Raw genomic sequence first — 16,961 nt, forward strand, 5'->3', positions numbered from 1 at the left:
CCAACATATTTAAGAAACTGCTAGGTGGTAGGATGAATGGATAAAAAAGATGTGGTACATATATAGTACAATAGAATATTACTCAGGCACTGTAAGAATGAAACAATGCCATTTGCCACAACATGGTTGAAACTCAATATTGTTATACTAAGTGAAGAAAGTCAGACAAAGACAAATATCATATAACATTTATATGCATGATCTTAAAAAAATGATACAAATGAACTTATTTACAAAATAGACTCACAGGATTATAGAATGAATTTAAGATTACTGGGGGGAAGGATTTGGGGAATAAATTGGAAACCTGGAGTTGACATGTACACACTGCTATGCATATTTAAAATAATAGATAACCAATAGGGACCTACTGTATAGCTCAAAAAACACTGTTCAATACTACATAATAACCTAAGTGGGAAAAAATTTGGAGAAGAGTAGATATATGTATCAGTACAACTGCCTTTGCTATCCACTTGACACTAACACAACATTGTTAATCAACTATACTTCAATATGAAATAAGAAATAGAAAAAAAAAAGAGAAATTCCTAGGTGATGACAGACAGCATACAGGTAAGGAATTCAGATTTGTCTCAAGTGTGTTTTTGAGAGGTGTGCAGATTATTTGTTTTTACGAGACATGTGCAGTTTGTGACATAGATCAGAGTAGGAGGGACAGCCTAAGGTGAGATTCTCATAACAGACTGGGCTTGAACTCATCCTGGGAGAAGGGAACAGGTCTAAGCTCATGCCTTTGCATTCATAAGACTTAATTCCTAAGGGACTTTCATATACACTCCTTTGATTCTCACATTCACTCAGTCAGACTACTAAGGCAGGGAATGGTGCCCTAATGTTATTGATGAGGAAATAAAAATTTAGAAAATGTGAGCTCCCTAACCAAGTTTTAAACATGTGTAGTCATGAGAGAATGGCCATGTGCAGTGAGGGAAATTTCTTGAAAAGGCAGCCACCAGCTGGAGAGTCTTCCACTTTGCCCTATGATTTTATGTCTGCAGCTTACTTGTTCTTCACAGCATTTAGGAGAGTGCCTAGAACATAGTAGATGCTTTATACTGTGTTGACTGAATGAATAATCATGTAAATTATAAGCATAAAATAGACACTTAAAAATGATTGCCCGTAAATGTATATTTCTGCACTTTGATATTTTTCCACCTGGCAAATCTGGAGTAAACATCTTTTCATGTCAGTATATAGCTTGCCCTCATTTTTTTCTTGCTTACTTGAAAGTCATTGAGTAAAACCATAGCTCTAAAGAAATGTACTATCTCATTAATAAGTTGGGAAATAAAAAATAATACCAAATCAAGATAAAATTTTGTGCAAAAAACACAAAGATTTAACAGAGTGAGTGTACGTGGTTTTTTGATGATATAGAATGATGACTCACAGACACTACTGGTGTTAGTAGGAATTGATGCACTTTGAAAAAGAGTTGAGTTTTGTCTAATAAAGTTAAACATACCCCAACAACTCCACTCCAAAATCTAAACCCTAGGAAACTTGTACACATGAGCCTCAGAACACGTGTACAAAAATGCTTATAGCTACATTGATCTATCAACCAAAGTGTGGAAATAATCTAAGTATGAATGGTAGAATAAATATATAAATTATACAACAATGAAAATGAGTGAAGTATGGCTATCCTTAACAATATGAAGACAATCCAGGTATGTTATGTTGAGTAAAAGAAGATGCAAAAAAATGCATAAATCTGACTTCAAATACAAAGTAGAAAGCCACACAGAATTGCTTTGTTTGGGGATGATTTCCTAGGCAGAGGAGTAAGAACATGGTTCTTAAGGTCAACCAGGTTGTCACTTTCCAACTGGTTGTAAGGTGGAAGGCTGGTTAGAAGGGTTGGAATCATGAAGGACTCATAGGAAGTTTCTGGGGTACTTAACGGTATTCTGTGCTGTAACCTTGGTGATGGTTATAAGAGCTTCTCTCTTTGTTTTAAAAACATAACATTTTATATACTTCTTTTATTTTGCTTTATTACATAATTTTTAAAATATAGAAAAAAAATGGCTTTCAAACCTTTTTTTCTCATCTATAAAGGGAAAGTAAAACTCTTTCTGCTTTCAAGAATATTCCCTAAGGACCAAAGTACCTGATTAAACAGTTGTTTTTTTCATCAACTTCTGAATTTCAAAGGTTTGCCTCTTCTGTCATCCTCCCCAACAGGACAGTTTTTGTTTTGTATTTTAATGAGGCGTTGTATTTTGAGATAATTCTAGATTTACATGCAGTTGTAGGAGATAATGCAAAAAGATCCCATTACCTTTTGTCCAGTTTCCCTAAATGGCAACATCTTCCAAAGCTATCAGTTCAGTTCAGTTCAGTTCAGTCGCTCAGTCATGTCCGACTCTTTGCGACCCCATGAATCGCAGCATGCCAGGCCTCCCTGTCCATCACCAATTCCCAGAGTTTACTCAAACTCGTGTAGATTGAGTCAGTGACACCATCCAACCATCTCGTCCTCTGTCGTCCCCTTCTCCTCCTGCCCCCAATCCCTCCCAACATCAGGGTCTTTTCCAGTGAGTCAGCTCTTCCCATCAGGTGGCCAAAGGGTTGGAGTTTCAGCTTCAACATCAGTCTTTCCAATGAACACCCAGGACTGACCTCCTTTAGGATGGACTGGTTGGATCTCCTTGCAGTCCAAGGGACTCTCAAGAGCCTTCTCCAACACCACAGTTCAAAAGCATTGATTTTTCAGTGCTCAACTTTCTTCACAGTCTAACTCTCACATCCATACATGACCACTGGAAAAACCATAGCCTTGACTAGACAGACCTATGTTGGCAAAGTAATGTCTCTGATTTTTAATATGCTATTCAGGTTGGTCATAACTTTCCTTCCAAGGAGTAAGCATCTTTAAATTTCATGGCTGCAATCACCATCTGCAGTGATTTTGGAGCCCCCCAAAATAAAGTCTGACACTGTTTCCACTGTCTCCCCATCTGTTTCCCATAAGGTGATGAGAGCAGATGCCATGATCTTAGTTTTCTGAATATTGAGCTTTAAGCCAACTTTTTCACTCTCCTCTTTCAGTTTCATCAAGAGGCTTTTTAGTTCCTCTTCACTTTCTGCCATAAGGGTGATGTCATCTGCATATCTAAGGTTATTGATATTTCTCCTGGCAAGCTTTATTCCAGCTTGTGCTTCTTCCAGTCCAGCGTTTCTCATGATGTACTCTGCATATAAGTAAAATAAGCAGGGTGACAATAAACAGCCTTGACGTACTCCTTTTCCTATTTGGAACCAGTCTGTTGTTCCATGTCCAGTTCTAACTGTTGCTTTCTGACCTGCATATAGGTTTCTCAAGAGGCAGGTCAGGTGGTCTGGTATTCCCATCTCTTTCAGAATTTTCCACAGTGTATTGTGATCCACACAGTCAAAGGCTTTGACATAGTCAATAAAGCAGAAATAGATGTTTTTCTGGAACTCTCTTGCTTTTTTGATGATACAGCAGATGTTGGCAATTTGATCTCTGGTTCCTCTGCCTTTTCTAAAACCAGCTTGAACATCTGGAAGTTCCAAAGCTATGGTACACTATTATAAGTATTTATAATAAGAAGAAGATTTTGATATTGATTCAGTCAAGATACAAAACAGAGGTATGACTTTTTTAATCCTCAAATTGAAAAACATTCCCTTTCTAAATTATTAGAGGCACATTAGTGTTTTGGTGGCAGATTTTTATGGTTTTTTTTGCTGCTGACTTCACAGCCCATCTCTGTTAAAGATAGAGCCTTCTTTTTTCTGACTAGTGACACAGCATATCAGTCTAACACATCCCAGCCCTAAACAGTTGTCCTGGAACAATGTGGAGGGAAAGGATACTGATTCCCCAAGCAGTAGAAAAAGTCGTATAAAATTCTCCCTTGGCATCTGCAGGGGATTGGTTCCAGTATGCTCAAATCTCCACAGTAACCTCTCAGTTTTCCCAATTCTATATCCTTGAATTCAACCAATTGTCAATTGTCAAAGTGAAGTTGCTCAGTTGTGTCCGACTCTTTGCGACCCCATGGACTGTAGCCTACCAGGCTCCTCTGTCCATGGGATTTTCCAGGCAAGAGTACCAGAGTGGGTTGCCATTTCCTTCTCCAGGAGATCTTTCCAACTCAGGGACTGAACCCGGGTCTCCTGCATTGTAGGCAGATGCTTTACCGTCTTAGCCACTACGGAAGTAGAATGTCTCTGTCAGTTGTATAGTACTGTATTGGTCTTTTAAAAAAGTCCATTCAGATCCATTCAGGAAGATGTGTATTTTAAAATTATTATTTTTTCTTTTTAGTATTTTCCGCTATCCCACTTCTCCCTATTTCCATGGTCTTCCTTATGCCAGTCTATTATATATGTCATTCTAGGTTAATTTTTCTAAGGAAGACTTTCATTATGCCCCTGGTTAGTACATGAAAATGTGAAAATGTCGATGGTTCTCCTTTGTATCATAAAATCCCAATTCCTTCTAATGGCATTCAAGGTCCTAACTTCTATTTGAAGGCTTATCTCTGTTGAACTTTAACCAATTACAACAACAAAAATTAACAAAATACTGGTCTATTTAGGATCTCTTTATTATACCTTGCACTTACTTGTCTCCACACGTTGGTAAATATCGTTTCTCCACCAGGAACATCTTTCTGAGTCATTGCTTTTTCTTTCTTGTGGAAGAATCTATGGAAGACACAGCTTCCTTGCATGGAAGACTTGACTGCTCTGAAAAGCTTTTAGGACTCACTTTAGCCAAGGTGATTGTTCCCTGATAGAAGTATCTGTACTTAACTGGTTATACTTTTTGTTGGGTGTAAAGGTTTTGTGGTGCTTATTACTCATCTGTTAGATTGTTATTTAATTAGACCCGTGTTTAACCCTTGTCTTACTTCCATAAAGGTAGATACTATTTCTTTCTGTCTCTCAAAGTACCAAGCAAAGTACCTTTCAGGCAATTGACTTTCAATAAATATATGGTAATTTTTTCATTAAGCTCAACCTAATTGCTTTTAGGGCTAGAGCATGTTCATCAGTTCTTAATTTGAGTGGATTTCCTACATATTTTAGAAGGGAAAATTAGACTGGAAATGGATAACAGGAGTAGTGGCAGTGGTGTGATGAGATTGCCAGATTTTACCCCTTAATTTCTCCTTGTATGACTTTGGGAAATAGCTTAGTTCCTCTAAGACTGTATTCTCTCATCTTCATAACAAGGCAACTGCTATGTTCTAAATTATTCTAATTTTTTGGTGTTGTCAATTGTAACAGAAATAACTCATATAAACCATACAGTCTATTGTCTGACTCAAAGTAAGTGTCCAGTACATTTTTTTTAAATAATAAAGTGTTTTATAATTTCAAAAATACTTCAGTTCAGTTCAGTTGCTCAGTCATGTCCAACTCTTTGTGACCCCATGGACTGCAGCATGCCAGGCTTCCCTGTCCATCACCAACTCCTGGAGTTTACTCAAACTCATGTCCATTGAGTTGGTGATGCTGTCCAACCATCTCATCCTCTGTCGTCCCCTTCTCCTCCCACCTTCAATCTTTCCCAGCATCAGGGTCATTTCAAATGAATCAGTTCTTTGCATCAGATGACCAAACTATTGGAGTTTCAGCTTCAGCATCAGCCCTTCCAATGAATATTCAGGACTGATTTCCTTTAGGATGGACTGGCTTGATCTCCTTGAAGTCCAAGGGATTCTCAGGAAGTCTTCTCAACACCACAGTTCAAAAGCATCAATTCTTCAGTGCTCAGTTTTCTTTATAATCCAACTCTCACATCCATACATGACTACTGGAAAAACCAAAGCTTTAACTAGATGGACCTTTGTTGGCAAAGTAATGTCTCTGCTTTTTTAATATGCTGTCTAGGTTGGTCATAGCTTTTCTTCCAAGTTGCAAGCATCTTTTAATTTCATGGCTACAGTGACCATCTGCAGTGCTTTGGAGCCCCCCAAAATAAAGTCTCTTACTGTTTCCATTGTTTCCCCATATATTTGCCATGGAGTCATGGAACCAGATGCCATGATCTTAGTTTTCTGAATGTTGAGTTTTAAACCATTTTAAGGACTTAACATTTTACTTATTCCATAGTTATTCATATGTGTCTTGTGCTGTGTTCAAAGAAAGAAATTGTCTTCTTAGGCTTCATTTAAAAAGTCTAGTAGATTATATTCACTCCTTTTTGTAACTCACATTGGGAATCTGAGGTCAATAAAAATTGTTGTGTTAAGAGATAGTTTAGACTTATTTCTTATTAGTGTATGTTTTGGAAACTGAATTGTACATTGTTTCATATCATACCTAATTTGTTTGCATCAAAACATTTGCTAATAAAAGCGAGTTATGAAATCTGCTTGCCTATTTTGATAAGAAAGGGAATTTTTTTCAAATGATATTTCTTATCATCCACAAATTTACCAGGAAATTTAACTTTATGTCCTTAACTCAATATTTCATAATGAGTGGTCTTCAAAATAGACGAAATGTCTTGTTTTAGGCTCTTTTGATGGAGGACATATCTGAATTCCAGCTCTAAAACACAATAGTATCCCACTTTGGTCATACCTTTAGAATAAGTAAAATGAATGAAGTCATTCTGGTAAGACCTAGACCAAAAGGCAGAAAACTCAGAGAAGTCGGCACCACTAGTCTATTTCGTGCTCACAACATGTTGATCCCAACTTTCTGGGACAGGGAACTCATCTTGCTAGTTAGTATTCAACAAAGGCCTGATTGATCACTGACTGCATGTGGTATGATCAGATGTGTGTTTTGAAAATTGGCCTTCTGTATTATGAAGAATGAATTCTGTGGGAGCATGAATAATGCATCAAAACAGGAGATGTAACAGACATGGGTTCAAGCCCTGGGTTAGGAAGATCCCCTGGAGTAGGAAATGGCAACCCACTCCAGTATTCTTGCCTGGAGAATCAACATGGACAGAGGAGCCTGCGGGTACAGTACATGGGGTCACAGAGAGTTGGACACGACTGATGTGACTTAACACACACACACACACACACTATTCTATTATGAGATGATGGCAGAGTGGACTAGATAGCCATGGATATGGAGATGGGGAAGGATCAATTTGGAATGTAAGATCTCCAGAACTGAGGATGGAGTTGGTGTGGTGGGTGAAGTAGAGTGTCCAAAATGATTTAAAAGGCAGACTGCATTTTTTTTCAGTGTACATTGTTTTTACAATGGAAATTTTTGTTCTTTCTACAAATACTGTCTAATATAGGTTGCCTATAGAATGCTGGGAAATTGTGTGTGTGTGTGTGAGAGAGAGAGAGAGAGAAAGAGAGAGAGAGAAAGAGAGAGAGCTCGCCTCCATTGAGTCTGGACTTCAGTCTAATTTATCCCTGAAGTCAGGTGCATACAGGATAGTAAAAAAGTGAGCAGTTAACTGTCACAAATCTCACTTAATTTCATTCTCAGCTCATTTGCACTGTGCGCATCTGATTCTGAACCCTTGTCTCAGTGACTGTCTATTATTTCTTTATCCATAGTTCCAAACGTCATGGTTATCTAGTTTCTCAGCAGATCTTGCTAGGGGTTGACTTGCTAGAGTCAGGTAGACAAAACAAAGAAGCTGCATTTGAGAGGCTGTCACTGAGGGAGAATGAAGAACTCAAAATGGAGACACAGGCATGAATGAAATGTACCCACTAAGTGATGTTAACAGGAAAAGCTGGCTGAGTATCCTCCACCTACTCGGTCCTGGAGGGTATCACTGAATTAGTGAATATAGTCTCTGATGTCCATGATGCACAGTTTGAATCCTCACAAAATTATTCTCTTATATTCCTTATTGCCTCTGTGAAAAGACACGAAAGTGTGTAGGGCTTGCTGGAAAGAATTCCTTCAAAAATGGTTAAGATTCTTAAGTTTGCACTTCATGGATGAGATTTAGTTATAACAAAAATTAACTCCTATAAAATATCTCATTTCCCAATATGTCAGACAAATGAGATATTATGCACATAATCCCAGCAGAAAAGAAATTCTCTGTTCCCCAATTATGTAAGAAAAGGGAAATATTGATTTGGGTACTTTATATTTCAGTGTTGAAAAGCAGATCAAGTAGATAGCATTCCAGGGGTCTTAAAATTTCTTTAAGAGCTTCTGCAACATGTGATTTGCACAGAAGTGCAATAGCATGAGTGATTTGTGCACTGGGGGCCCATTGCATAGAATGATTGCTTATCAGAGTGCTTGGCACATAATAATTTCTTGTCTTTTTTATTATTGGGCTTCCCAAGTGGTGCTAGTGGTAAAGAACCCACCTATCAATGCAGGCAACATAAGAGACACAGGTTCAATCCCTGGGTCAGGAAGATCTCCTGGAGGAGGGCATGGCAACCCACTCCAGTATTCTTTCCTGGAGAATCCCACGGACAGAAGAGCCTGGTGGGCTCCAGTCTATAGGGTTGCAAGAAGTTGGACACGCCTGAAGTGGCTTAGCATGCACACAGACATTATTATTAGTGTGACTTTACCTGCTTTTCTTCTCTTAAATTTTCCATGTACTAGTTGGTTTTTCACTATGTGTCTCTCACGTCTTAATTTTAATTCACTTGTTCTTTTGTGTGTCAAGTATTAATGACATTAGATGGTCACATTAGAATAAAGGAAAACAGATGCTGGCTGTTGCACTATTTTGTGGAGCCAGGGTGGTATATGAAATATTCTCAAAAACAAGCTGGATGTTTTCTTTCTTCCCGTGTCTACCCTCCTAGCAGTGCCTCCTCTTGGTGAAACTTCCTAGAAAGTCAACCAGCAAGAGAGCTAAAACTGTAGTGTGTTGGCTCTTGGGCTCAGCATGCAGACCAGGCTTTAGAAGTGTGGATGTGTCGGGTGTCATCAGGTGCCTTAGATGAATTACAAGTTGAGGTGTCAATCTCCATGCCTACTCTTCCACCTTCCACTACTGATGCTGATCACTGCATGCTTCCACCCCAAATGGTGCTACTAAATGCTGAACAAATGAATATGCTCTTACCCTCTGTCCCTATAGTCATATCTGGGTGGCATTAACTCCCCTTTCAGTTTAGATACATCCCACCTGGATATTCTATAACTTAAAACCTAAACTGTAAACCAACTTTCTCTATATAAATCCACAGAGAAGAGGAGGAGGGAAAATTAGTTATTATATATAAATCTCTATATAATAAGCAAGAAATAAAAAATAACATCTTCACTTCTTGTTTCTGTAACTAGTTAAGGCTGTGGTTGATATTTACAGCTTCTTCCATTTGCTGTCAGCCCATTGCCTATCTGTTTGGTCAGAGAGGCAACCAAACACTTATTAAGAGTTCTATGTCCTTAGTGGTTGTGGCTTAAGTTGCTTTAGACTTCCAATAGTCACATGATTGGATCTGTCAGACAAAGGTGTACCGTTGAGAAAGTCCAGGATGTCAGCATGAGGAAGGAAGCTAATTCCTCCTCTCTCATAGTAACTTTTTCTTTGCATGTTGTTATGGTTTCACAAAGATCCCAAGTTGCCAGGTAATATTCTTGTTTCTAATTTATTGATACCTGGTGCCCCATGACATAAGCATTCCTTTCTTTGAGTAGAGAAAGCACAAATAGTTTGAAGAGCATATTAACTGTAATATTGGAAGGAAACATGTTGACTAAAAAGTTAACAGAAATAATTCATATAAAGCATACAACCTTTTGTCTGACTCAACGTAAGTGTTCAGTACATTTTTAATCATAAAGTGTTGTATAATTTCAAAAATACTTGCATGACATTTTAGAAAATATTTAAGAAATGATCTTAAGAAAGATTCTCACATTTCCTTACTATAGAAAAACCAGCGTCAAATACTGGTCCCTAGTTCAAAGCAGTTACAGCATCCTACAGGGATTCCAGATCCATAGGGTGACTCAGGTTGGGCTGTAATGTACATTTCCAAAGGCCATTTCTGCAGTTTCCCATGCTATGGGTTAATGAGATACAAGATCGATCACTTCCATAGTATTAATTCACTTCCCCTTTCTTTTGTTATAAACTGATTTCTTAATCAAAAGCAACATTGTAAGGGATATTGTGACAACAGGACAGCATTTCATAAGTTCACAGATGCTGCTGCTGCCAGACCATTGTGAAGATTCTAGAAATGAGCAACTCCCACCCAGGAGAGCAGGATGCTTATGATGTCTTCTGGTGTTATGATTGCCTGAGTGATGCTGTCCCTGATACAATGATGAATGAGGGCTTGATCTACTTTTAAGACATTCAGAAGACCAGATCTGGTGTTCACAAGACTTAGAGTCAGTTCTCCAGGAAGACAGCTCTCAAGGACTCTCTTGATGATATTTGATTTTGCTAGAGTCTTCTGTTGCAAAACTCATTCCTTCTCAAAATACTATTTTGAGTTATCCTGTAATATCAACTTTTTAGTGAGGTTTTTTTTTTTTAATATTTCAGGTATCTAGGTATCCTTTTCTCCCTATAGTCTTAAATTTTCATTCTGTTGGATGCTGGTATTATGCTATGCTGCATATAAGTTAATTTATTCATTCAGTCAATATTTTTTAAGTGCCTACCCCCCAGATGGTGCTAGTGGTATAGAACCTGCCTGGCAATGCAGGAGATGCTGGAGACACAGATTTGATCCCTGGGTAGGGGAGATCTCCTGGAGCAGGGCAGAGGAACCCACTCCAGTGTTTTTGCCCAGGAAACCCCATGAACAGAGGAGCCTGGCAGGCTACAGTCCATGCGGTTGCAAAGAGTCAGACATGATTGAAGCAGCTTAGCATAAACCACATTTTAGGCACAGTGCTAAGCTCTAGAAACATACATGTAAGGAAGTCAAGATTACCTTGGGGAGCCTATAGCCCATTGGAGATGTCAGGCAATTATATAAGGAATAATAATATTAATAATGTGAGAAGTGGCTAAGTGCTACGATGGAGATGTGCTGTCTGCTAGTGGAGAAGAACCTAACATCCATCTTCAAGGAAGACTGTCTGACAGAGGAACATTCTTCAAGGGTACAAGCAGGAGGCCACTGTGAAATTAATTTACCTTTGAAAGAAGTTCTAATTTAGCATGTAAGCAAAGTTCTGTTTTTTAACATATGATGTTTAATGAGTGGGGATATTTCCAGTGAACAGAGATCCCTAACCTCCTTTTAAAAAGGGTGCACCATCCCACCCAATGCATGTTGGAATGGAAGAAATCAAATGATTATATTCATTAGCCATGCAGTTTCTCAAATCTGTTAGTTGATTTCATGAAAGTACACATAACTTCTAAAAACAAATTTGAGTTGATCATTAAATCTTGCAAATCATAGCTTCTCTAGCCTGTACATGAGTGTCTCGTAAATGGATCTGTGAAAGTTGTGTGGGCTTTACATTTAGGTGATTCAGTGTTGTAATTGAGAGCACAGGCTCTGGAGCCAGATTCAAATCCTGATTCCCACATTTGCCAGTTCTGTGACCTTGAGCAAGTTCCCTAAGTTATCTGTGCCTGACTTGGCTCATCTATGATATAGTGATGATAATACTGCACTTATTACAGTAGTACTATGAGGAGAGAGTTAAAAAAGAGGATGCACTTGGAACAGTGCCTGGTACATCCTGAGTCACACATAATGCATTACCGAGCGGGGTCATTGGACTTCTAAAGCATGTCTATCAGGATATCATTTTAGGAAACAATTCAAATTGTAAATGTACTTAGTTTATTCATTTTTGATATGGAACACCAATGACAGCAGTTAACATGATGCAATAGAAAGCTTCGTATACTAGGACTCGGTTTCTATTTGTGCCTCTATAGTAATTAGCTTAACAATTTGAGCTTCAAGAGTTTAAAGCCTGTTTTATCCTTTGGAAGGAGATAGGGTTTAGACTAAGGGAGAGATTGTGATTCCATGCTATTAGAAATTGCATCAAGAAGTGCATGCTTCTTTTAAGACCTTCTTTGCTATTGTCTAACAATCATACTGAAAGACAATTATTACTGCCTTCCCAGGTGTTATCACAAGTTACGGGCTGTATCTCGATGGTGTATTAATTCACAACTCCTCAGAACGCAGTTGTCATGCTTCTGGATTCGCTCCTTGGAGCTTGCATTCCTTCAGGATCCAAGCCTGCACGGCCAGGGGTTGTGCTCTGGGCCCACTGGTGAGTGTGGCAATTTACATCCCGGGTACGCACTAAATGTCAGATTACAATGAATGGGTGACTCTCCACAGCTAGCCTTTCAAGTAGGAGGGGAGATGTTCTTTTTATAAAATTTCATTTAAGAGTTAGTAGGATTTTATATTCAACATAAATTTTAAGATTGCACATAGGTCTAGTGAAGGACAAAATCTACATTTTATTGAAATTTCAAAAGGTAGGTTGACCAGGCAGGCATGCAATTTTGCCTAATATAGTGACATATTTAAAGTGGATGCTTTTCTTCCTAGTAATAAGTAAGTTTCTGATTAAAAAGTGAAAATAATTGAAAGGCTGTAACTGCCACAGTATGGCAACACTGCTCCCCAACAAGTATGTTAATCAATTAAAAGATTGAGTTTGCCTCATCCATTAGAATAATACATTTTAAGTTTATTAATGTGATATATTCATAAGAACAGTATTTAAAATGGCATTAATATCAGCTTTTGATATCTGCATTTCAGAAATCTTTATCTATCTATATTTCATTAGTAGTTAAAAAATTGACAAAATTGTGCTCTTTATTACTGGTATAATTTCCAAAACCCAATTAATTGTATGTAATTCTCATAGACCAGCTTAACATTCTTCAGTCTCAAAACATCACATTTTACTTTTGTGCCTATTTCTTGATCAATTAGACCTAGCTTCTTTTAAGAGAAATACTCATTCGTTTTCGATATTTTTTGGCTATATTTGCTAATGGCCTATCATTTTAATGTACTCCGTCTTCACTGAAGAGTGTATTGTATAAATATTACCCTTGAAAAGCAGCTCTACCATTTAATTTTTCACTTCCTTAGTTTTGATCACACCTCCCATTTTGCTTCAGAGATTGGTGGCCTTCCAAGCTGCTAACATCATCTATCAGTGGATCTGAGCTGTAGTCTTTATTGCCATTAAGTATTTCATAGCCTAGACCCCTCTGACGGTTACTTACTCTTAAAAGCAAGAATGGCAATTGGCCAGCCTTTCTTCTCCATTCAAAAAAAGAAAAAGAAACAAAAGAACATTTCCCATGAGCTTGAAAGTGAGGCTTTTTCAAAAATATGAACTGCAAGTTGTGGTCCCAGCTACTAAATTGGGTCCCATTCTGTCTCCTGGTGTTCTAGTAACTATAAACAAGGGGGACACGGTTATCAATCTGTGTCTTGTGAAGATAGTAGGTGATGTTGACCTGAAGGAATCAAAGGGACAATGGCCTGATAGAAAGGGGGAAGTGGAATTGGATTGTAAAACCCTGCTCTCCAAAGCCTCACGCATTGTAGACTCAGTCTTAGGTTAAAGCACAGAGTTATTTTCTCCTCTTGGTCCTTTTCTTTATCCAGTGCTCAGTATGCAAACATTTTTCCCAAGTCAATGATCCATCTCTCATCACTGGGATGGAATAGCAATGTATTTATTAAGAACAAGTCAACTTGGTGCTGCCAAGAAGTTAAAACCCATGATCTTCAATTGATTTCTAACTTTTTCTTACCAATTATAATATATATTATATCCCATATTTGAGTACTTTAGATAGCCCTGGATATCTATCATAACCATAAAAGATATTACAGATTCAACTCTTTTGTCAGTGGTTTTTTTCAGTGTGTTATTGATTTAGGAAATCTAGGAATCAATCTTAAAAGCCAGACTTTCCTATCATTAAATTATATATATATACACACACACACACATATATATTCAGTTCAGGTCAGTCGCTCAGTCGTGTCCAACTCTTTGCAGCCCCATGGACTGTAGCATTCCAGGCTTCTCTGTCCATCACCAACTCCTGGAGCTTGTTCAAACTCATGTCCATCAAGTCAGTGATGCCATCCAACCATCTCATCCTCTGTCATCGTCTTCTCCTCCTGCCTTCAATATTACCCAGCATCAGGGTCTTTTCCAATGAGTCAGTTCTTTGCATCAGGTGGCCAAAGTCATTATTTGCACATATATAAATATATATATATATATATATATAAACACATAATATGGCTAAATATTGCTGCATATCATATATATCATCATGTTTGTGCTCAGTTATGTCCAACTCTTTGCAAGCCCGTGGACTGTAGCCCGCTAGGTTTCTCTGTCCATAGAATTTTCTAGGCAAGAATGCTGGAGGGGGGTTGTGAATTCCTACTGCAGGGGTATCATTAATTATATATATATATATATGTATATATATATATATAGATACATATATATGTTATCATATATACATATTGTATACTTATCACTTAAAGGTATTCTTTATCTAAAGGCCAATGTTGTAACAGATATTTCATTGAAACAAAAAAATTGTGATTTTTATTTTTAAATCTTTTACTGACAGAAATCAAACATTAAATTTTCTGAAGAGTCAAACTTTTGTTCACCTAACAACGTTTCTTAATAATAACTCTTGGTTTTTAGAAACAGAGGACTGTTTGTTTCACATCTCTTACATATTTAATATCATTGTTTTTCATGCACACAGGGAAATACCATTCAGTATTTCCTGTGATAAATATGCTTAATAGTGTTAAATGTAGTCTTTTTCACCCTCAAAATTTTCAAGGTTGCTCATGTAATAAAAGGCAGTTTTAAAATATGACAAATTTGATAAAATAGAAATTTTTAAAATAAAATACACAAATTACATATTCTTACCATCTTAATGTAGTATTATGTGCTCAGTCGCATCAGCCATGTCCAACTCTTTGTGACCCTATAGCCCACCAGGCTCCTCTGCCCACTGGATTTCCCAGGCAAGAATATTGGAGTGGGTTGCCATGAATATATACATGGGGATTGTCCCGATGCAGTGATGGAACCCATGTCTTCTGTGTCTTCTGCATTGCAGGTGGATTCTTTACCACTGAGACAACTTGATATATTTTATGCCTAACCAAGTTTATTCCCTGCCATTTGTTATTTAGAAGAAATTATTCTGTACCATCTGGGAAAAAAGAAAGATTTCTGTGTGGTTTGTTCAGTTCTTGTTCATTTATACAATGTATTTGGCTTTTAAAGAAACTCTAGTGTTAAAAGCAATTTACAATGACTTTGAAATTTTAAGATGCTAATATGCATTGTCAAATTAAATCCAGTAACTGAGGTTTCATAAATATGTGAAATAACAGAAAAATTAACAGAAAATGCAACAGGGAAGAACTTTTTAAATGCTTTCCTTTTTTCAATTATATTGTTGAATTGCAATTAGAAAGAAACTCTTAACATTTTGTATTTCTACAATAAAATGCAATGAATTTTTCCATAGGAAGATCACTTTGTTGTTTTTTTTCTCTTGTCTACTGTTGGGTAACACTGGTAGAGTCTAAGATGGGGAATTTCATGGCTATATTTGGCCTTGGCACACTCATTGGATTCAATTCTCCAAGGACCTTCTTAAGGCTGAGGTGTGGAACTATAGGTCACAGCTGTGTAATATGGTTATAAAGCTGCCTTGGTTTCTTGGTGATGGCACGTTACACAGATAAACACACCCAACACACATGTAATATATATGCTCATCTTTTCACAGCCATTTTTTAAATAAAGAAATATACAAATTTTTTAATAAAAAATCTTTGTCAGAAAAAAATGAATAAAATGTGTTAATTAAGACATCTAAATCTTAATGGCAGTAAATGTTATGGTCAAGAGAATTCCATATGGAAAATCTATCCTAAAGCTGCTATTATCCCCCATACCTGCCTGGGAAACATGTTTATTCTATGAAACCTCAGATTTCTCAACTATTACAAAAGGAGAATAATGCCTACTGTACAAGAGTTGCTGTGAAAATTTAAATAAAATATTTATACACTGATTTCTGATATATTGTAAGAGTTTTATTAAGGATAAAGTTTTTTTAAAATGTTTGTTTTCCTTGCAGAGTTTTTCTCAATTTTTTTTTTTTTCTGTGTCAGGGGAGGTTTTCAGGTGAAAGCCAACTTAACCTTCAGAATGCCCTTTCCTTAGCATTTTTTAAGACAAGGTTGATAAAGTGTAAATTAAAAAAAAAGAGCAAAAGAGTCCAACTACCAAATTTAATATAGAGTGAGGTACTGAAATATTTATCCATATACATAAGGAGATTTTAAAATTATATTTTTATTTTGAATTAACTGAGAATAATAATGTAATTATCTGGATTTGTACTTAATTCTTCAACTTTTTGAGTTTCATTTTATCTGGAACACTTTAAAATCATTTTCTATGCAACAATTTGAACTATATACATAGATATTACAAAACCAATTGCTTTATTATGAAATATTAAAATGATGAGTTGATATTTTTCCAGTCAAATTTCTTTATCATTTTTCATTCATAGCTATTAGACTAAAAAAATGAGTAGGAGTTATAGATCTAAAGAACCCCATAGCCTTTCTCAGATGAAAATAAAACATGTCATGACCTCATACTTATTAAAAATTAACACTCTGTCTTTTCCACATTTATTTTCATAATTGGGAAAGTGTATTCACCCTAACAAATGAAGGCTACATAATTGAGAATATTTGCCTGCCTAAGGATTTCATGTTTGATCACCTTCTTGTGAGGCGTGAGCCTGTATTTTAAGAATAAGGTCAAAAGTATCAACATATTCAATATGTCTGAAAAGGCCAGATGTTCATGAGGGATGCTTATGAGCTCGTGGTGATTCATTAACAAATTTAAGCCAGTTATTAAATGATGGTAAAATACCCTAAACCCCTTTCTTTCCCACTTCATCTTCCTCTCTTCTCTTAGTTATTTTTCTT

The 16,961-nt window shown here is 36.8% G+C and overlaps 1 protein-coding gene across 1 annotated transcript in view; it reads left to right on the forward strand.

Annotated features, from left to right (window-relative positions):
* Positions 1-16,961, forward strand: part of USH2A (usherin) — a 903,825-nt gene that overhangs the window by 480,925 nt on the left and 405,939 nt on the right. The window contains exon 35 of the mRNA XM_070474523.1: positions 12,035-12,186. Within this exon, the coding sequence (XP_070330624.1) occupies positions 12,035-12,186 (152 nt within the window). The remainder of the gene's footprint in view (positions 1-12,034; positions 12,187-16,961) is intronic.

The sequence above is a fragment of the Odocoileus virginianus genome, chromosome 11 (assembly GCF_023699985.2).
Source record: "Odocoileus virginianus isolate 20LAN1187 ecotype Illinois chromosome 11, Ovbor_1.2, whole genome shotgun sequence".
NCBI lineage: Eukaryota > Metazoa > Chordata > Mammalia > Artiodactyla > Cervidae > Odocoileus > Odocoileus virginianus.